Source organism: Lithobates pipiens, unplaced genomic scaffold, assembly GCF_037356315.1.
Source record: "Lithobates pipiens isolate NorthernLeopardFrog02 unplaced genomic scaffold, aLitPip1_a1.2 Scaffold_19, whole genome shotgun sequence".
NCBI lineage: Eukaryota > Metazoa > Chordata > Amphibia > Anura > Ranidae > Lithobates > Lithobates pipiens.
The window spans coordinates 507,773,101-507,795,885 of NW_027507764.1; the positions used below are offsets into that span (position 1 = coordinate 507,773,101).

General features: G+C 42.9%; 1 protein-coding gene across 5 annotated transcripts in view; it reads left to right on the forward strand.

Annotated features, from left to right (window-relative positions):
• Positions 1-22,785, forward strand: part of RNF19A (ring finger protein 19A, RBR E3 ubiquitin protein ligase) — a 135,946-nt gene that overhangs the window by 92,066 nt on the left and 21,095 nt on the right. For all 5 annotated transcript variants that reach the window (XM_077493110.1, XM_077493108.1, XM_077493111.1 and 2 more), the window contains 4 exons: positions 1,047-1,798; positions 11,775-11,983; positions 15,001-15,145; positions 21,436-21,598. In XM_077493110.1, coding sequence (XP_077349236.1) covers positions 1,215-1,798; positions 11,775-11,983; positions 15,001-15,145; positions 21,436-21,598 — 1,101 coding nt within the window. In that variant the 5' untranslated portion in view covers positions 1,047-1,214. The remainder of the gene's footprint in view (positions 1-1,046; positions 1,799-11,774; positions 11,984-15,000; positions 15,146-21,435; positions 21,599-22,785) is intronic.

Here is a 22,785-nt window from a genome sequence, read left to right on the forward strand (position 1 = left end):
TTCTCTTTCTCTTTCTCTTTCTCTTTCTCTTTCTCTTTCTCTTTCTTTCTCTCTCTTTCTCTCTCTTTCTCTTTCTCTTTCTTTCTCTCTCTTTCTCTCTCTTTCTCTCTCTTTCTCCCTTCTCCCCCAATTGCTCAGTTTGGCCAGGCGATCAGCTCTTGGAAGAATCCTGGTTGTGCCAAACTTCTTCCATTTGTAAATAATGGAGGCCACTGGAGGCTCTTGGGAAGCGGACCTTTTTGTAGCCTTCCCCAGATCTGTGCCTTGCAATAATCCTGTCTCTGAGCTCTGCAGGCAGTTCCTATTGACCCTCCTGGCTTTTGCTCGGATACAGTATGCATTGTTTGCCTTTTCTAGAGAGGTGTGCCGTTCCAAATTGTGTCCAGTCAATTTAATTTACTACACGTGGACTCTAATCGGATTGTAGAAACATCTCGTTGAGGAAAATAAAATTAATTTAAACAACTGCAGTATCAGTGTAACAACATTGAAAAAAGTAAGGGGGGTGAATACTTTATGAATGCACAATATGTTGTGAACTACTTGGCACCGTTTAGAGTGTATGTAACAAAACACAAGAGGGACTGTCACTGTACTACTTCTTTACTTAATGAACATTTGTACTCGGATGTTGTTTTTTGTTTTATTTTATTTTTATTCGAGTACTGTAATTGTGAATTATTTATATATAGCTGCAATGGTCAGCGAATAACTTCCCAACTGGCAGCAGTTACTGGTATGTGACTGTTCTTGGAAATTTGTACTTGATTAATTGGGATGGCACTAATCATTACCTCTAAGTGCACTGATTTTTATATTACTTGAACAGAAACAGTCTCTATAGGAATTGTTTTTGTTTTACTTGAGAAAAGAAATCGTTTGGACTCTGTTCTCATGACATGGCTTTGCAGGAGACAAGAAGTGTAATTTCATTTTTATTTTTCTGAATTTTTATATGATAACTTTTTTTTTATTTTAAATTGAAGCGTTCTTATTTCATAGTTGTACTTCTCTAACTTGCTTCTTTTTTTTTTTTGCCTTTGCAGAATAACTTGCACTGGACCATACCACCTCATCCAGAAGGAACCAGGAAATAGGATAAATCATATATAGCGTCTATCTGGTGTTACTTTGCCCGTGGCTGCTGGTACAGCTTGGAACTATGATATGTGCTTTGCGCACACAATAAGAGATTTATTTGCGGCTTGGTAGAGATGAGTTTGCATCGACAAATGGGTTCGGATCGGGACCTACAGTCATCGACTTCCTCAGTTAGCCTTCCTCCAGTTAAAAAGGCACCAAAGAAGAGGAGAATGCCTTGGGGTTCTATCTTCCGCAAGAAAAAAGACCCCAAACGCAAATCAAGGGATTCAACCGGTGGCGTTGATGGGATTGCGAGTATTGAAAGTATTCACTCAGAGATGTGCACTGATAAAAATTCCATATTCTCCGCCTCTGTGAACTCCTCGGACAATGGCTCAGCCTGTGCTAGTAAACAGAGTGGAGACTTCATGGAGTGCCCCCTGTGCCTTTTACGGCATTCCAAGGACCGCTTTCCGGAAATCATGACCTGTCACCACAGGTCATGTGCGGACTGCTTGCGTCAGTACTTGCGGATAGAAATCTCAGAGAGCAGGGTCAATATCAGCTGCCCGGAGTGCTCTGAACGCTTTAACCCTTATGACATCCGTTTAATATTGAACGATGACTTATTGATGGAGAAATATGAGGAGTTCATGCTCAGGAGGTGGCTTGTTGCTGATCCAGACTGTAGATGGTGTCCAGCTCCGGACTGTGGGTAAGAGGCTAAAATATATCTGTATATATACCAACTTTATTTACAGAGCTGCTCCAGCCAGTGGACTAAAAATGCTATCCAGAAAACACAGCAACGGTGCTAAAGTCCGAAGTCTGCTCAGTTTACAATAACCCTGAATTCTATGTGATCTACTGAAATCTGTGAGATTTTCACCTGTGGGTTGGTGGGCATGCTGATCTGTGCTTGTATATTCTTTTTTTGGTGCTTGATGTATCACCAGCCATTTTCAGCCTACAAGGTAGGTTTATATCTGCTGGATGTCAGAAGGCTTTGCCTACTTGCACTTCATCAGGTTGTGACTAACAGCAAAGGGCTCTGCATTGTGTTTGGGAATTTCTTTCCTGCATTGTAGAAAGGTTTGTTGGCCCCTTCCCACCCGGCAGATCTGAATGCTGGTGGGACAGGAAAGATCGGCCAATCATGTGATTGGCTGTCACAGTGGTCAAATGGTTGGGAGCTGGCCCCACCAGCTACTGATCATTAACAGGGACCAAGGGCTGTCTTTCACAGTTTGGTCTTTGTGCTGGGAGCGCACATCAACCGCCCAGCAGCGCATATGTGCAGCATGTGGGCATTAAAGCTCACCCCTTTGCTGCTGCATATATGCGTTAGGCAGTCAGAAAAGGGGTAAAGATCACCAGATCTATGCCTGAATGAAGAAAAACTAAAGCTCCCCATACAGCTTACAATTTGACACTTTAGATTGTAAAATGTTTGTGCTTTAAGTGATTGTAAGCCTTCATTTTTTTTTTTAAGTTTAAAATAACAAACCTGTCATACTTACCTCCATGGTGCAGCACGTTTTGCACAGAGTGGCCCCGATCGTCCTCTTCCGGGGTCCCTCGGCGCCTCTCGCGGCTCCTCCTTGCATCAGCTAACCCCATAGAAGAAGTGCTGTCCCGGGGAATTACCTTGCGGTCGTGCTCCCGGGTCCAGCAATCGGGATCCGTAGACACAAATCCTGGACTTGGGGCCCCCCCCCCTGGCGCCCGAGTTATTGGATTTGATCGACAACAGCAGGAGCCAATGGCTGCACTGCTATCAATCTATCCAATCAAGAGCCGAGGAAATACATAGGATGCCCTTTAAGGAGGAACTGCAGTCTGCTCACATAATTTGTACATAAAAACATCTTTGCCATTCTGAAGCTTCCCTCCAACCACTTTGCATATTATTTTATATATACTGTGATTCTGTACTTGCCAAATATGCTGCAGAAATCTCCCTCCACTAAGTCTGGCTGCAATCATTTTTAACTGTAGGCAGCTGAAGCTGCTGCCTGTTCACTTCCTGGATTTACACAGAGGCACACCTCCAGCTCTGCAGCTCTCATTGGCCCTTTTATGACTCATCCCCCCTCCCTTCCTGGCAAACTCTCACAAGAGTGAGAGAGAGCTGTGCATGGTGTCATAAGCCTAGGATTTTTTCCAGACAAGAAATAGGAAGTGGACTGTATAAGGTATTTACTGACAGAAAAAAAAATGTTTTACTATCCAAAGTTAAAACAACAAGTGCAGAAGATTTAATAGATGCAAAGATGAGAAAATTACCGAAGTTCCGCTTTAAGTGGGTTGTATTTCATGTATGCATCTTAGTGCTGGATAATTTCCAGTTGCTATGGCGACTGAAAATGCTCTGGCGACAAAGTCATTGACAGCTATTGCTGGTGGGGAGGTGGGCGCTGAAAAGTCAGGGCTGTCATTGGGTAAAGCTGGCACTGCGGGAGACTATAGCAGTTAATGTGACTATTTACAGGAACAGATTGAGCGAAATCCTACTGTTGTGTTAGGTGAATTTAGTGGGATCTCTCTCGCACAACACCGCCTGACAGTGACCGTACAGTTGCATTAGCTGATATGTTCTCACGCAGTGCCGGCTTTACCTAATGATTACGTTGGCATTTCAGCTGTCATCTCATTACTGGCAATATAGGCACACTGCAATCCAGTGCATTGGAGTGAATAGGCCTGTGGCTGCTGTTGTCATGTCTATAGATTTTGCCGTGTTTTGACAATGCAGCAAAATGCATTTTGATTCGTCAGCTGGTTGTTGTCTTTGAAGAGATGGTGTCACCTGCCCATTTAGGGCAAATGAACTCCTGCCAGCCCCCTGCCCAGCAAGGTGTACTCCCCCATCCTCACTGCCTAGATACCCATAACCCCCAGTCCATTAAAGCAGCAGACCAAGAGCTTCATCAAGGCAAGGAGGCAGTGAGCAAACCTAGATTGGTGAGTAAATCTTGCTTGTGGTTTGTGGCCTATGGACAGTCACTCTCACTTCGGCCTGGATGAACAAAATGACATTTTAAGAGATGTATAGTTAGTGATTTTACAGGTAGAAGGTTTTTTACCTTAATGCATTCTGTGTCTTAAAGGTAAAAAACCTGGGTGCAGCTCCCCCCCCCAGTCCCCCTTATACTTACCTGAGCCCCATCTTGATTCAGCAGTGTGCATGAGAGCAGTGGCTGTCCCAGGTCACTCTTCTCATTGGCTCACACAGCAGTGGAAGCCATTGGCTCCTGCTGCTGTTTATCACAGCCGGTGAGCCAATGGAGGAGAGAGCAGGGCAAAGAGGCAAGAAGCGTGCTATTGGAGGCACTTGGCAGGAGGGGAGGAACCAGGACTGCTGGCGGGGTACCCAAAACGATGATGATTGCAACTGCTCTGTGCATAACGCTTAAATGGGGGTCTTGCCAACAACCCCCCAACCTGCCAGGGTAGAAAAGATGGTAGTAACTCAAATGGCTCAGGACAAACTTTTACATTTGTCCACTTTCTCTGTGCATTTTGAATGTGTCTGTCATGATATCCCATCATTTCTGTTTCTTCCCCCAGCAGAAGAGCATTGCCAATGACTGTCCCGTACCTGGAGAACATGGGCTGTAGATGAAATTGGCCTGAGTGTCCATGTTTTTGGACTTTCATGTAGAAGACATTCCTCCCACTATTGTCTGGCTCTGTTTACTTATTGAGTAGATGGACTCTGGGAGCAGATATCTGTACTCTACAAGTTGGCCAGACAACCAGTATATGAGGTTTTGTAGCACTGATGACAAGTAATGGATGTTGCAGACACTGTGAATGGACTGCACTATACGGCACTGTGTGTGTCCAGCTTTTCTCCCTCATTTTATATTGCCATAAACTTTCTGTATTGATGGCATGAACAACAAAGAATAGATATTGGCAAGCTTTTCACCCCCATCCTGAAAAGCTATTACTGTTCCTTTCCTGCACATTTTGTTAAGGCAGATGCGATATGCAAGGCACATGAGACAAAGACTGCAATTTGATTTCAGCTTACGTTATTCAAGCTGGTGGTAAATCCGGTTTGGCTGCTGTAGGTTTTTGGTCTTCGCATGGAACAAGTCTGCTGAAGACTATGGGGATCAAATAGTATAGTCCTCAATCTATTCCAGAACAACCCTTTCTGTGAAACAGCAAATTTTCCAGGGTATTTTGGAGACTTAAAATATATGTAAATTATCAATTGCATAGAGATTTGAGGGTGGACAAACAGCAGGATACTGGTCTTCCTAGTACATGGCTGTGCAGGGATAAGGAGTCAGGACAGATCTGATCATTGGAGAACAGGCACAGCTAGAGAACTGACCATGCTGTGTTGTCATGCCTAGTATGGTCAGTTCTTGATAGGAAAGCAGAGGGACTGGCAGAAACACCAGGGATCTCACACGACGGAGGAAATAAAAGAGAACAGGATACTATTTTCATACAAGTACATGGTACAGCAGGCGCTTTTCAGGAACATTTAAATGTTGGATACTCCCATTCTTATGCACTATGTTTCTGGCAGGATCAGTTTGTAATTTCTGTATTTGCTGGAAATGTTCTTTGTTTGAAAAATGAACATTAATGCAGCCACACCACATCTTATGGACTGGTAAGCCACAATTTAGTTCTTGGCTTTAGATATCCTGTAATGGTACAAAGTGGCAAAAAAAAAAGGGGAAAAAAATGTGGCTTTAGAAATATAGTACATTAAAGGGATATTGGTGTCTCTCTTTTAAAAAAAAAAAAAGTAACACGTAATACTTGCCTGCTCTAGGTAGTGGTTTTGCATAGGGCAGCCCCGATCCTCCTCCTCTTGGGTCCCTCGCTGGCGACATGGCCCCTCCCTCCTGCTGAGTTCCCCCAAAGCAAGCAGCTTACAATGCGGCACTCAGGCAGGCTCACGAGCTGCGGCTCTGCGTGTCCATTCACAAACACAGCCGCAGCTCGGCCCCGCCCCCCCTCTCTCTCTCCCGATTTGGCTTAGTGGCTGTGATTGACAGCAACAGGAGCCAATGGTTCCCGCTGCTGTCTCAGCCAATGAGGGGGGAGAGCCGAGGCACTTTTGCACATCGCTGGATCAGGTAAATATTTAGGGGGGCTGCTGCAAAGAAAAACATTTTTTTTTTGCCTTTATGCATTAAGGTAAAAAACCATGACCCTTTAGAACCACTTTAAAGGGGTTTTAAAGGTATACTTACCTCCGCTGTGCAGTTGCTTTTGCACAGAGTGGCCCCGATCTTCCTCTTCTGGGGCCCCTCAGCGGTGCTCCTGGCTCCTCCTCCTCGAGTGCCCTGTCGGAGAAGCGCTCTCTTTTTTGTGGACACCCATGCGGGTGAGCTCCCGTGTCCTGCTTCTATGTCTATTGTCACAGAAAGCAAGACTCTGCACCCCCGAGTCATTGGGTTTGATTGACGGCAGCGGGAGCCAATGGCTGCACTGCTATCAATCTATCCAATCGGGACACGAGACACCGACAAGAGCGGGTGTGCTTGTTCCCGTCGTAGGAAAGACAGGGCTCAGGTAAATATATCGGGGGGGGGGGGGGGGGCTGCTGAGTGACAGAAGGTTTTCTTTTAAATGACACACATTCTACTTACCAATGGTTTTGCAGAGAGCAGCTCCGATCCTCTTCTTCTGGGGTCCCCTGGTGGTACTCCTGGCTCCTCCCCCACCTGTCGGGGCTCGCCCTATCTATACAAACAGCCCAACATGGCCTGGCCCCCTCCCCCTGCTTACAGGTTTTGACTGACGGCAGCATGAGCCAATGGCTCCTACTCTTGGCTAAGCCTGTAAGAGTCAGGAGAGGGGAGAAGAGCTGCTGCAGATGTGCACAGCGCTGGATCCAGACTAGGCTCGGGTGAGTATTTACGGGGGCTGGGGGGTGTCCTACTATTAAAGTTTTTTTTTTACCATAATACAGAGAATGCATTAAGGTAAAAACAAAACCTTTTACCTTTACAACCACTTTAATAGATTACATTTAAGATCTAATCATCTCTGACGTGAGATGCTGTAGAAATGTATATTATACCTTCCTGCCAGTGATAAGCCCAGGCTCCCAGCATGAAATACATTAAATACAGCAGGATGTACTAATCGTTTTAAATGTAAACAGGTCTTGTTTTGCCAACAGCAAGATTATGCAAACAAGTAACAACTTGAAAGTTTAAAAAAAGAACAGTCTGATATGTTTGTGTTCTGACAGAAATGCATGCAAATCACAGCAGGAAAATATTTTTTTCCATTTTAGTTTTTATTAGAAGATATGTAAAGGTTAACGTAAAACAAAAATCAGTATCACCTCAGCAACTTCGTCCTCTGCAGCAGAAAATTGAATTTATTCCAGTGCCTGTGATTGTGGCTGTCTGTGGCCATTACAGTGTTTGCTTTCTGGCTCACTAAATCCAATTAAAGACCTATTTGCACATGCGATGAGAAGATGAGGCCTGGTCATTAGCGCAGAACATACACCAATGAAATGGAGGAATTGTGCACCATCATTGGGAGGAATTGTGACCCTTCATTGGTGTCAGTGGGGGGAGTTATGCCCCAATGTTGGTATCGGTGGGTATCAGCACCCCAAGGGCCGGATAACTGCAAGCAAAGAGCCCTAGTTTGGAGACTACTGCTTTAGAGCTGATGAACTCTGCAGGCTGGGCCCAAAAAGGGTAGGCAGAGGGCAAAGGAATTGTCACCAGTAATGTCTGTGGTCTTTCTGAAGCTTATCTATTTTTATTATTGATGCACCTGCCTTATTTTGCACTGGGTAGAAGCAGGGCTTTGCTTCCACATGTCCAAGCCTGGTCCGGTGAGCAGTCAGAGACAGAAGTGCCTTTATCTCACACTGCAGTTATGTAGCTATGAGCATTAGGGCACAAGAGTGCCAAGACATCCTCACCTACCATGAAGTAGGGAAGAAACATTCTATTATTTGAAAACTTAATTCAGAGAAAAATTGCAAGATATCTAATGCTGGTCTCCCTAGGTCACCATCGAATGGGGTGGCTCACATTAAATTTGTGATAGGGGAGGGCACAGTTTACCCTCATTCTCTACCAAAAGTGTACCAGACCCTTTCCAGTCTTCCTCCTTACAACATTGTGAAATTGCTAGGTAATACCTTTCTAGTATGGTCTCACAACTCATTTTTGGACTTTTGCCTAGAGTCCCGAATCCCTAACATGGAGAAAGACACAAGGATGGTCTCTTGGGACCAAAAGTTACTATTACTATTCTTCCTCTTGTAGGGGAAGGGCCCCTCTTATATATTTATGTGTAAACAGTCTTCAATTCTGGTCTTCCAGTTCATACAGTTCCCGAGTTGTCAGTCGACTCTTTTGTGGGATGGTGTTTGACCTGACCTTTGCTGGACGTCACCTTGGGTGTTGCAATACCTTCACCTCTGGTCAGATGGACTACCCCCTACTCTAAATAGCATTTTGTGTGTTGTTTGTGGCTACTTTATCTTTCCTACAGCCAAGGTATGACTTTCTGAGTTCTCCTCAATGTATGATCTTTACATTTACAGAGTGAGTTTTAGACACTTGAGTGCCATTCTTTTCCTCTTCGGAGAGAAGTATCCTTTGCTGGAAGTCAACATTCTGGATTCACTGGGACCATGTTCCAAAATTCCCCTTTGAGGGAAAATCCACAGGTCTTATTGGAACTTTGAGGAAATTCTCCTTAACTTTCCTCCTTCTAATGAAGGAATTTCCTGGTAATACTGTTAGGATTCTTACTCATTTCCCAGAGGAGCAGGTTACTACCCTTAGGGGTAGTTTTTACTTGATCTTTTAAAATCATATTATCGGTAACTGGTAAAGCAGGTTACAGTATGTTCTCTTGTCCCTTTCCGGTTCTGGTGGTCTGCACCAGTTTGGTTTTTGATAAACCATCATCCCTACCTTCCCTTCCTTGTGTGGGGGTTTTAATTGCCCTACCTTCTACTTCTAAAGTCTAAGTTCACCTTAAAAAATAATAGATGCACCCATATTTACATTTTTCACAGGCGCCTGCTAAGCATTGCACCTTTGGTCAGTGAATCTCTCAGCGACTTGCCCAACAATTTCAGAAAATCCTAAATTCCTGTGTTCCTCAATGAAAGATTAAAAAAAAAGGTTCTTGTTCCTACTGTAAGATTATTTTTTTTTTTTTTGTTGGAGACCATTAAAGGATACAAGTCCCACCCCTCTTGTTTCTTGGACTTGCTCACAAAACTGAGACCTGATGGGTAGAGTGGTTACACGGTGGCTGATGTCAAGTATTTTGCCTTGTTTGGTTGGTGTTCTGAACTCTAGGTGGCAGTATAACTTGCCATTTTAAGAATATCCTAAATCCTCTGCCCCATATTGGACTAAACTGTATTAAATGGTAAAAAAAAAAAAAAAAAAAAAAAAAAAAAAAAATGGATCTCCAGACTGCCTACAACGTTCTGATCTGCCTTGAGCCATTTTTTTTAAAGTTAAATGTTCACAATGTGAATTTTCTGCAGCACAGTGTTTTTGATAGCATTACCACTTATTTTGAAAAATGGGACATTTTTTAGATTTTTTTTATTTTTTTATTTTTTTTAGCCATGATGCCAAAAATGAAGGTGGGGATGAGCATTATGGATTCACAAGTTGCCCAGTTGTACATATAATGGAGCACATAATTTCAGCATTAGATCTTTACTTTTTTCTGAATCTGTCACCCATTTTGCTTCCTGATGAGGGATACATGAACTTGTAACAGTAAATTTGTAATACTGGAATGCAATAATCTAAAACAAACCATGCACGGTCAAAAATTATAGTTCTATTACTGTAGATGTCATTACCCCAATCTTTATGGTGGTCCTGAAGTTGGGCCTTTGAAAACACAATCTCATTCTCTGAGCCAACTGCAGTTGGCATGACAAGAGATCCACAGTGTAAGAAACTTGCAATGGATTATATAAAACAATTGCAGCATTTAATTTATTAGCAGCTCCCAAATTATCACATGGATTACAGTAACTGCACCTATTTTATATTCTTTAGTGAATAGCAAAGTCCCATGTCTGAAGAACATTGGCCATATTAAAGCCCAGTTAAAGTTTCAGAAGAAATGCTATATTTAAATTTTGAAAAACCATGAGCTCTCCCTGTCTTGTAATACATTTTCTTTGTAAAGCAGCCCCTGGATGAGGAGAAAATCTTATGGCCTGATCTATACTACAGAGAAAGACTACTTCTTTTGGAAGCAGCAGTCTCTCTACAGTGGTCTGATGCATTCTCTGCGGACTTATAGCTGTGGCTCAGCCCTAAGCAGGGAGCCTGAGCTTGTCATTGCTTTGCTCTAACTTGGACTACGCTGTGCGGAGGGATCCATGTGCCGCCTTGTTCTGGTGGTCCCCATCACCCTCATTTCTTGTTCTGTGTTATTGGGATTAAAAGTGACACCTCCCCGGTAGAGTCCGGGACAGAATTTAAAACCTGATGGAAGTTTTAATCCTTCTGCAGTGCACATCCACAGTGATAATTGCATTGGTCATAGCCATTAACTGTCTGTCTCATTCTAAGAGCTGGCCCTCCCTCATGTCAGTCAGGGGAGATCATACCTGTGTGGAAATCTCTGTATCTTACACCATGCGGTCTGTAGTGCACACACATTAGTGTAAGTGATCTCTTTACATAGGCTTAATGACCAGTTTATCCCAATTCTTGGCAGACTTCATGTCCTGCATGGTGCAATATTTGACTCACGGAAAACTCAGGATAGCATAGATGATATACAATTTTTGTAAGTAGAACTGTCAGGTATCAGGTAGGGATTATCTTTTGCCCTCAAAATGGCATCCATTCTTGGTGCCATGGATTCTGAAAATTGTTGGAAATGTTCCTTTTAAGGTAGGGATCTCCATACTTTCTAAACAAAGGGCCAGTTTAATATCCATCAAACTTTGGGGGGGGGGGGGGGGGGGGCTGAATGTCGCCAGCTGGAGTAGAAAATGTCCTGGTATCACTGGGAGTAAATAGTGTTCCCTCTTTGGTATTGGGGTGACTAGTGTCCCATCGTTCCTGTGGTGAATATGTTTCTGTAACAAAATCTAAAGCTTGTAGCATATTAAAGGCCTTGAGGCTATCAACAGGCGCTGACCATGTTTTAATATGTGAATTCAGCATTTAACAACCGTTGGACACTTCTAAGATCATTCAGAGTTTATTGATGGGTGCATTTAATCTGAAGTTGACCCCCACCTGAACTACATTTCACCTCCTAAGCTGCATTTGCATGCCCATGGACCTTTATGTGAAGATGAGCAGTTCAGCCCATTGACAAAGACCATAATGTTCATGTAGATCAGGGGTCTTCAAACTTTCTAAACAAAAGGCCAGTTTAATGTCCTTCATACTTTAGGGGGGCTGGACTGTGGCCAGTGGGAGTGGAAATTTTCCTACTTGCCCCATCATTTGGAGGAACAGTGGTCTGTTGGTGTCAGTGGGAGAAATGGTGGCCCATTATTGATGTCAACTGACAGAATACGGTCTCGTATCACTGGGGGGAATGGTGCCCCAAGGGCCAGATAAAGGTAAGCAAAGGGCCAAAGTTTGGAGACCGCTGATGATGTAGATGTATGCATTCTTGCATCCCTTTTACCTTTTAGTAGTTGCTCCTGACCCTTCTCCTTTTTTTTTATCCAGGTATGCCGTCATCGCTTTTGGCTGTGCCAGCTGCCCAAAGTTGACATGTGGTCGTGATGGCTGTGGCACAGAGTTCTGCTACCACTGTAAACAGATCTGGCACCCTAACCAGACATGTGACGCTGCACGACAAGAACGAGCTCAAAGCTTACGCCTGAGGACAATCCGCTCGTCATCTCTAAGTTACAGCCAAGAATCAGGAGCTGCAGGTATCTCCTCCATAGGTTTTTTTTTTTATCATGACCAAGCCATTGCCTTGGAAGATGGCAGTTCTTCCAGGAACGTCTGAAATGAGATCAGTTCTTATGTAGGATCATTTCATACAATGACTTGCTTTGTCAGTTTTCTTTGCTTTTCCTGTGAATGTAAACGTTTCTGATAATCGGCTTGGTGGCAGGCAGTGTAAAGTTATCTCCTTATTGCACATCATTTTGGCACAGAGCCCAGAATGCCAGCACAATCTTCCTTCTGTAAGATATCTGTGATTGGATGGTACTTGGACACTCGAAGGTTGCAGAAGCTCATTCGATGCACCCTGCATATTACTTATGTGTTACTGTCGGTTGGATGAACAATAATTACAGTTCATTCTGCATAATGCAAGAAAGACGACTTGGCATGAAAATAATCAAGGCAATACAAAAACATACTGCATTTTACTTGTTTCTGAGTCTAGCACCGTTGATATAAACTGAAAAGTTGACCCAGCATATTATGCACATTTTCCTGCATTTACACATATTTTTCCCTGCATAATATATAAATTATTGTGTTGATGGGAAGAGAGTAGGTATCATAAAGGATCGCTCAGGAAACTTTGCCTGCTGTCCTCTTCACCTTTCTGCCATAACAATGAATAGAGGGTTAATTAATTAGGTAAAAGGAAGATCTTCTGCAATCTAATCGGTCATTTCTGACAACAATGAAATCTAGTTTTATTTTTCTGTGTGTGTGTATGATGTAAGACCAATATCTGCTCTAATGTCTGGCTGTTAAGTGGTTACAGCATTTAAGCCGGCCATAGATGGTTTGGATCTCGGCCAGTACAGGGACCGACCGACATTCAAACCATCTATGGGCAGGCTGATTGTACCCAATTCGATTGTTATACATTTTATAACCAGGCTGTTGGATTTTTCACGTGATTATTGCCAGCGACTGTAGCCCCAAGCAATAATTGCTGTGCTCTCCCGGCAGGGACGGCTCCCACTTCATCGGAATACAACAGCTCCATGGGAGGGATTCACAGTCTGTGTTGATGGGAAAAGTCAAGCGATCTCATAAACAAGTTTTGTTAGGACTTCTGTAAGGTTTTATTGCAGTTTGAGGCTCCAGTGGAGAGATTCCCTACCTCTTTAGCTTCTGTGAGACCAGGATAGGAATGGAGGGAAAATCTCAGATTTCTTTAAAAATCTAGCATATGTAACCTTTCCCTGTGCTATCCAACATTAAGACCCCTTTCACACCGAGGGCGTTTTGCAGGCGCTATAGCGTTAGAAATAGTGCCTGCAGACAAAGGGACTCTGCTGCATATCTTTTGGTCATGCCCAAAACTCACACACTTTTGGAAAGTGGTGCGGGAGACAATTCAACAATTCACGGCCCTGCCTCTCACAGACAATCCAGCTCTTTATCTATCTCTTGCATGCCTCCGACGTACCCGACAGGAAATACCAGAAATCGGTGAATCCGCCACCTACTTGATGCAGCTAAGGCCTGCATACCACTCCATTCGAAATCGCCCCTCCCGCCGACCATTGACCTCTGGCTGCGTAAAGTGGAGGACATTAGGAAAAATGGAGGATCTTATCCTCACAGCGCAAAATAGAGAGGAGACTTTCACTAAAGCTTGGCAAGGTTGGACTGCGTTCATATACTTGGCTGAGGGCCAGGCCCTGAGACGGGTGGACACAGACGGGTGATACTGTATGGAACACCCAAGATGCGCTGAGCCTGGGGGCCATAGAGATGGGCCCCGCATCTGTAATTCAGAATGGTCATATGCGCACTCCATGATTGGGTAGCACACCTTGCTTCCCCCCTTCTTACATTCCCTCCCCCCTTTATACCCCATACTCGATTTACCCCCCTGTCTTCTCTTCGCCCCTCTGTTCTTCCTTCCCCATTGCTTCACCTATCCCCCCCCCCATACACTGGAAGTGGTATCGATAGGGATACCTAGTTAGTTAAAAAGAAACTGGGAAATGAGACCACAGGATGATGTGAAGCTCCAAATCCACATACTGCTGTTTATTCTTCTTGGCGATAATGCCAGCAGGGTATTGATGTTGTACTTCAGATACTGCCTCGCTATCTGTAAATTATGTGGAAAGTTTGTATTCTGTTGGTCTGTGTGGACCCATTTCCTGATATAAATAAATAAAAAAAATAAATAAATAAAAAAATGGTGCCTGCAATCCGCCCTTAAACTGCTGCTCCATTGTTTTCCTCGGACTTTCACACTGGAGCGGTTTGCTGGCAGGATGTCAGGAAAAGTCCTGCCAGCAGCTTCTTTGAAGCAGTGAAGGAGCGGTGTGTTTACCGCTCCTCCACCGCTGCTGCCCATTGAAATGCCAGAAAATGTCTGCTATTGTGGGCAGTTTTAACCCTTTCTCGGCCGGTAGCGGGGGACAATAGCGCCCCTCTAGAGGCTGAAATGCGCTGCAAATCTGACAGTAAAACACTACTAAAAATAGCGAAGTTTTACCACCGACACTATGAGCGGCTTGGTGTCCAAGCCGTCTCAAACATAAGTCTGGTACTGCTAAGCAAAGCCGAGTGGTCATCTGTCCGGACACCCAATGGAGAAAAAGAAAAGCCCATATAATAGACAATGGGGTTTATTTACTAAAACTGGATAACTCTGAATCTGGTGCAATTGTACATTGTAGCCAATTGACTTCTAACTTCAGCTTGTTCAATTGAGCTTTGACAAAAAAAAACTGTAAGCTAATTGGTTTCAGAGCTGCACCAGATTTTGCACTCTGAGGGAATTGTACCTGTACCTGTACCTGCACTTGCAACCACCTGCTGCCAAAATGCATTGCTCTTTAAAAACGCATGAGGCTGCCCTTCATTCTTAATGGTATATCCATGCATCTAAAAACACAGCATGTTTGTGAGTGCAGGGAACTGGCATGGTGCAGATGCACCTTGCGGTTTCCAAAATGCTGCAGGAACCTTTTTGTTGTGACATGGACTTTTTTTTTTGTTTTCTCTCAACTAGCGGATGACATTAAACCGTGCCCAAGATGTGCTGCTTATATCATAAAAATGAACGATGGGAGCTGTAACCACATGACCTGCGCAGTGTGCGGCTGTGAGTTCTGCTGGCTCTGTATGAAAGAGATCTCAGACCTGCATTATCTAAGGTAAGTACAGCTGGATCCCATAATGCCGCATCCACACGTCACGTTTTTTTATGGTCTGCTTAGGAACAAAAAAAGGGTAAGATGGAATACTTTGCGATTTAAGAATGGTAAAAAAAAATAAAAAAACAAGCCAAAAGCCTCATTGATGATGGCAACAGGTTTGGTATTAAACATTCCTGTCCTTAGTGCCAACTTTACCTATATCAATATAATAAACATCCATCTTTCTTTCTCTTTACGTTATGGCTCCATTCACACCAGTGCTGTTTGTATGCTGACAATATTGGAACGAAGTGATTGCTGTTTGGAGAAATCTTGTTGCGATGTGCGGCCACTTTCTGTTCCTGTATTCATGGCGGCGACCTGCAGGAGAGAGCTTTGTCGGATCTCATCTGTCACTTGCCTTGGTTTGTTTCAATTGGTTCCTAGATTGAAACGGGTGCCATTGAAAATGATGGCCTGTGACTATGTCATGCAACTTTGAACACCTAGTCGCATGACAAGTTGCAGCCAATTGCCGCACAAGTTAGTGTGAACGGAGCCTTATATTTAAAGAAGAAAATACATTTTTTTTTTTTATAACCTAACAAAACAGAGTCATGTTGTTGGTGTCAGATTGATGTGTTCTGCGGACCAAGCCTTCTTTTTGGTCGCTTGAAAATGCTGCTCAGTGCAATATCTGATGAATTTATTCTACAAAAGATAAACAAATACTACCATTACTGTTGCCTAATCTCAGAAAAAGCAGGTTTAGTTTTATTTCGAAACATAAAAAAAAAAAAAAACACATAAAAAAAAAAAAAATCATCATTTAGTAGTAGACAATCACAAAAGTAGTTACAAGTGAAGACAAAAAAAATATATAAAAAATGTAGTTTACAGATCCGAAAAGGAGTGGGAAGAAGTACCATCTTATCTAATGCCACCCCTTCTCCATAATTTAATAATAGATTGATCAATGTCCCATCTCTATAAATTCATACAATCATTAATAATTCAAATATAATATACTAATACTCTAACTACACAATCATACACATATATGCATACAACAAAACAATAATACCAAAAAATAAAAATCAATAGGAATATTATTTATATGTCATCATTTATGACAGAAATATATTACAACAAAGTATAAAGAAAATCCAAAAGTAAAAAGTCATAAATAACCATCGCATATTTAATCACTACTGTCCAAACCAGTAGAACTTGAATACAGGTAAGAAGGAAAAAAAACATTACCCCTTTTATTGATAGAGGAAAGATTGTCTTACAGGTTTATGTATTTAGAGAATGTTGGCGAGTTGATTTTTTTTATTTTTGCAGGAAGAGCAACAAAATGAAAGTATTTCACATAATCAATTTGCTTTTTAGATTGGCCTTTCAAGACTTCCTCTAGACAAGCAAAGTGTGCTCACAGATATGCAATCCCAACCGTGTTGCTATTGGTTAGATTAGGCAATGATAGCTATATCTAAAACTCTTATAAGAGAATTATGACTTTCCACCTTGGTGAGGCTCCCATCAGCTCTGCAGTGAAAACTGAGCAACCAAACACAGCTGATTATTCCATTCTCCCCACTGATCTGAGCAGAGAGCCATGACTGTCAGTCACCAGTAGGGTTGCCACATCATCCCTTTAATCCACGACACACATTAATTACACAGGTTCTGTGGCTGATTAAGGTGGTAATTAAACTCACTTGTTCCCTTTTCTGCATTAAATCACCCTCAGAACCTGTGTAATTCATGTGTCCTGGTTTAAAGGGGTGATGTGGCAACCCTAGTCACCAGCTCTCTGCTCTCCCCTCCCCTCCAGCGCTCACTGGACTGCTGGGCTTAGGAGGGGGTGGGAGGGGCTCTGAAAAGACCCCAACCATATGGTCTTTATCCACGCGGGAAGCCTGGATCGGCACCTGGTTCAGCCTCTCAGTGATCCGGCGAGAGCATGAGCCAGCCCCTCCCACCCCCTCCTAAGCCCAGCAGTCCAGTGAGCGCTGGAGGGGAGGGGAGAGCAGAGAGCTGGTGACTAGGGTTGCCACATCACTCCTTTAATCCAGGACACATGAATTACACAGGTTCTGAGGGTGATTTAATGCAGAAAAGGGAACAAGTGAGTTTAATTACCACCTTAATCACCCTCAGAACCTGTGTAATTCATGTGTCCTGGATTAAAGGGGTGATGTGGCAACCCTAGTCACCAGCTCTCTGCTCTCCCCTCCCCTCCAGCGCTCACTGGACTGCTGGGCTTAGGAGGGGGTGGGAGGGGCTGGCTCATGCTCTCGCCGGATCACTGAGAGGCTGAACCAGGTGCCGATCCAGGCTTCCCGCGTGGATAAAGACCATATGGTTGGGGTCTTTTCAGAGCCTGGACCAGCTCTGTGACATCAGCCTGCTGTCGGTTAAAAATGGATCACAGGAGTGCAGAATAAACTTCACACCTGTGATCCATAGGAAAAGTATGGCCAAAAAAGCTTTGGCTATACTTCTCCTTTTAAGATTGGTAAAATGCCCTTTTAACATGCATACATACAAACTGACATGTAAATATGAAAAATACAATTATTTTATTTTTTCCCCACATAATGTTGAACTCCATATAAAAGACTAACAATGAAGCTCATTAATATATCATTACATTTATTTATTTTCCCCAAGGAGTGTAGCGGAATGTGAATTGGCATCAGTCTCTTGCAGTCCTGTGGAGTAGAGCTCAAACTGGGGAACGATAAAGGAGCAGAAAGGGCTAATCATATTTGTTGTAGTACTGACGTGCTAATAAGGAACATTCTGATAGGAGGAGAGAGCAGAGTGGCAGAGAGAAGCTTATTTATCTGCTTCCTATTCTCTCACTCTCCAGTCATAGCCTGGGGAGGGACAAGCTAAACAAAAATGGCAACCACTCCAATTTATTATTAATATTGGTATTATACAGGATTTATATAGTACCAACAGTTTGCTCAGAGCTTTACAAGGTTAGGACAGACTACAGTTAAAATTAATTTCAATAGAGGAGGAATCAGAGGGCTCCTCTACTCATTAGAGATCACAATCTAGGAGATTTAGAACAAGCTTTTAGAATATGTTGCACATGAAAGTGTTTTGCAGGGAGCAGACCAGTTCTGCTGGTAAGCATGCTCAGTTTTTCCCAGCACACTTGCAAGCTAGCCAGCAAAAAAGGGAGGTACAAGACTTGTAACTGCAGGAAAAATCTCCTAGGCAGAACTGTGCTGTGTGGCAGAGCTTTTACGTTTAGCGTTGAGGCATAAAAGTGATTATAGGCTTTTTGGGGTAAAAGGAAAAAAAAAAAATGTTTTTTTTTCCTTTTCTTTATCACAATGCTGTTGCCTTTTAATAAGTCCTTGTCCTCTCTGTGTAATGGCAGCCACCTTTTATGGGCTGACACTTGGCAGCTCTTGTTTATAGCATTTCCTCTGCAGTGTCCTGTAAGACAATTACGGCTTTGGAGGCTCAGAATAGAAATTGTAAAATGCGGCGACTATTTTCAGACACTGTGTTTTGTCACGAGTTCAAAGCCAGCCACCCAAGATTTCATCTTCAGACAGCGCAAGAATGCAATTTTGTATTTGCTGCCTGTTCTTTTGAAATGAAGGAGTCCTAAAATGTAAGAGATGAAGTATCGGGGAAGAATTCGGAAATTCTTTAGGGTGATATTTCAGCAATGAAGTTCCAACATTTATGGCCGGTTCACGCCATGCCCGCATTTAAATCGCACACGTGCAGTTCGGTGTGGTGCAATTTGAGTCTATTCATTTTGAATGGGCTAAAATCGCACCACACCAAAAAGTAGTGCATGCACTGTAACCGGATCGCATAATACAAATGTACCACGCAGTCTGGTGTGGGCAAACGCCCTGCGTTTGGGGTGGTGTTAAAGTTTTATTGACACCCACTGCAGATTGCTAATGTAGGTTGCGGATTGAATTGAATTTCTGTGTGATTCGGATGTGGACATGGTGTGACCTGGCCCTAAAGGATAAGTTCATTTTTGTTAAAAAAATAAATAATAAATGCACATCTTTTTGCAGGTAAAAAATGTGCATTTATAATTTTTTTACATTTCAGCTTGTAACCCAGAAAGCAGGTGCAATGACTTTAAGTATATTGTCTGCCTGTACGATGTACAGACAGGAAGGATCAATGAACTGTCTGTACTTGTAGTCCATTCATTCAGAGGTGGAAAATGTAACCTGTTCCCAAAAGTGAACTTATCCCTTAATTTTGGGCAGAGTCGGCCCCTAATAAACGTTTCCTTTTTTTTTTTTTTTTTAATAGCACGTAAGTACTCCATGTTGTCTTTGGCCAAGTGGTTTGTTATTCCCCTTTCCTAAAGCCATAGATAAAAAAACAACATTTAGATTTGCTGTGCTGAGAAAAGATGTCAGCAGCCATTGCTGACCACCTCCTGAGAATTCTAAATATCTAAAAAAATATATTTTAGAGGGGAATGCTTAGAATTCGGACCGCTCGTTTGGAAAACAACCAGTTTTCTATTGTTTAGCATGAAACATGTAGACAAAGTTCTATAGTCTCTAAGAACTTTGGAGGACTACATGTATTCACTGTGGTATATTTGTAGAAGTATTAACACGTCTGTATTAAGCTGAACTAAGGAGATTTTGAAGGTCAGATTGCTGTTTGAAAGCTGCCAGAAGTCACTTGTGCCTGGCCTGTGTGTACAATCCATTATCCAGTTTTCTACTTATTAGAGTGAATTTTTGCCAAGAGAAATATTGGGCAGCCATTGCTGACCTCTCCTAACAATGCTAGTTGTTTGGCTGCCATGTTGATTCAGTAGCTTTAGTACTCTGACAACAAACGGGTATGCAGATCAGGAGATTGACTTTACTGGCTGCATGCTTGCTTGAGACCAGTAAAACAAAGAAAGTATTTAAGATATAGATAGATTAGTGTTTTCAACATCTTTCAGTCATGGCACCCTTTCCCTTTTGAGAACCTTCACATCAGAGTACGCCTATCATGTCAGAGGTCCCTGCATGCCGCCAGTCCTGGATCAGCATCATGAGTAGTCATGGTGCGGGCAGGTCGTCCACCGACACCGCAGAGATGACTGTCCTAGCACATGTCATTGGTGGTTATGGTGCTGGTGACTGGCCTCCTGCACCATGGCAACTCATGAAGCTGATCCATGGCAAACTGAGTCCTGTACTCATGGCGTCATAGGGGAACCCAAACTGCTTCCTGGTTGAGAAACACGCATATAGAGAGCCGGGCAACTAGTAATTTTAGGATATCTACATTGGCTGTCTACATATTTCACATGGTTAAGCTTTAAGGACCTACATTACCCACTTACAGAGCGCCTGCTTGCAATGTACTGTGGATGGGTGGCCTGCACTGGCAAGGTGGTGTACTGCTGCCTGTTTTCGCTTTACCGCTGACAGCCGCTGTGATTGTACACCATGGGAGTCTGTCAGCAGGTCCGGGCCAATGATTCATGGCCAGGACTTGCTGATTGGCTGTGTCCAGTCACAGCCCTGAGCAAAGCAGGGATAAGAAACAGATCTTTAGTAAAAATCAGCACACATTTAACACCTTGATTGCCCAAGATGTTAACCCCTTTCCCAGTCAGTGTCAATAGCACAGTGACAGTGTATATTTTTATCACTATTAGTGTCACTGGTGATGTCAGTGTCAGAATGCCCACTGTCACATTCCAGTATATATACCGTAGTTTGTAGACGCTATAAAACTTTAACGCAAACCAATCAATATACACTTTTTGCGTTTTTTTTATTTTATTGTTACCAAAGACAAGTAGCAGAATACATTTGGCCGAAGTCTATGAAGAAATTAGATTTTTTTTATTTTTTATTATTGGATATGTTTTATAGCAGAAAGTAAAAAAAAAAAAAAACATTTTTTTCTTCAGAATTTTTGAACGGTGATCAAATACTACCAAAAGAAAGCTCTATTTTTGTGAAAAAAAAATATATAAATTTAGTTTGGGTACAGTGTTGCATGACTGTGTAAATACCAGTTAAAGTATTGTCAAATGGCAAAAAATAGCCTGGTCATGAAGGGGGTAAAACGTTCTGGAGCTCAAGTGGTTAAACATGGTACCTTTGTGTAAAAGTACTAGCAGTAGCATGAAAGCTTTTACGTATCATTCCAGAGTTGTTGATGTATTTAAAGTGAAAATAGTTTTCATGCTAAGATATTATGATTACAAGTATCTAGTAATTCTTTTTCAGTCCCCTACATCTGGCTGCTGTAATCACACTTGTCATTGTTGTGTTCCTCAGCCCTTCAGGATGTACCTTTTGGGGGAAGAAGCCATGGAGTAGGAAGAAGAAGATTCTTTGGCAGCTTGGAACTCTTGTTGGGGCCCCCGTAGGCATTGCCTTAATAGCTGGGATCGCCATTCCTGCAATGATCATCGGGATACCGGTGTACGTGGGACGGAAGGTAAATACGATTATCCTGGTTGTACAACTGTATATTGTGCAAGTTGCTCATATAGAATCACTCGCCAAAGCAAAGTGTAGCAATCTGTTCCAGCCAATCAGAATTCAAATGACCGCTGCCATTTTCCAAGGTGGGTCTAACTCCGAATATGAACAAACCATTCTTAATGGATAAGTTGACCTTTAATTAAAAAAAAAAAGCGCACGCTTTTTGCAGGTAAAAAAAGTGCATTTATTTTGGGAGCCTGTAAAGCATTGTGCTCTCGATCAGCAGCTTGTAGGTGAAGTTTCAGGCTCCTGCAGACTGTCTTTGTAGCTGTCTGCCTGTACCTCTGATACAAGCAGGCAGCTACTGAATGACAGGAAGCTTAATGAACTACCAGAGCGTTCCAGAGCTCCAACAAGGGGATGTAATGTATAGAAACTGATTATTGCCCGATCCTTCAACATCCCAGCTCTTGTTCAGCAGCTGGTCCTCTAACCTTTATAGGTGCCTTTACTCTCCTATCCATATGTACAGATAGGTGCGCCCTTAAGGTCTCGTTCAAAGGGGGCATACTACAGTGTGTGCCTGTGTGAGGGCTGTGCTTACTTACCCGCGCAGGTGTTCAGGCAGTCCCATTGATGTCAATTGGGACACCGCCGCAGCTCCCAATTTGATATCCATGTGTGTGCACAACCCTGAATGCACACCGTCAGTTTGGGAGCAGTGGCTGTGCCCGTGTGGCTGCTGCGTTACAATTGACATCAGTGGGGATGCATGGCACACCCATGCATCCACATGTGGGTAAACGCGTCCCTCGCATGGGCATACACTGTAGTACACCCCATATGAATGACATGAATGTCTTCCAGTACAAGTATAATGTGATTCAGTATTTCCTATAGGTCATATTCCACGCAACATTCCGGAGCGTTAACTGATAAGATGTGCAAAGACCATTAACATAATAATGTGCTTATCAGCAGGAAGTTCACAAATTTCTGAAAATACCACAGAGTTTCATCACACACTGCACAAAGTGCTTTCAAATGCTATTAAGAATATTATGCTGTTTATATAATGTCTTGTAGTGTAGTTGAATGTATTTGTAGCTGTGTACCTTTCTCACCTGCTCATTCACACAGGCAAAGGCTGTGTTTGACTGCATAGGATGCACAGTTCTTTGTACATCCCTGTGCAGGCAG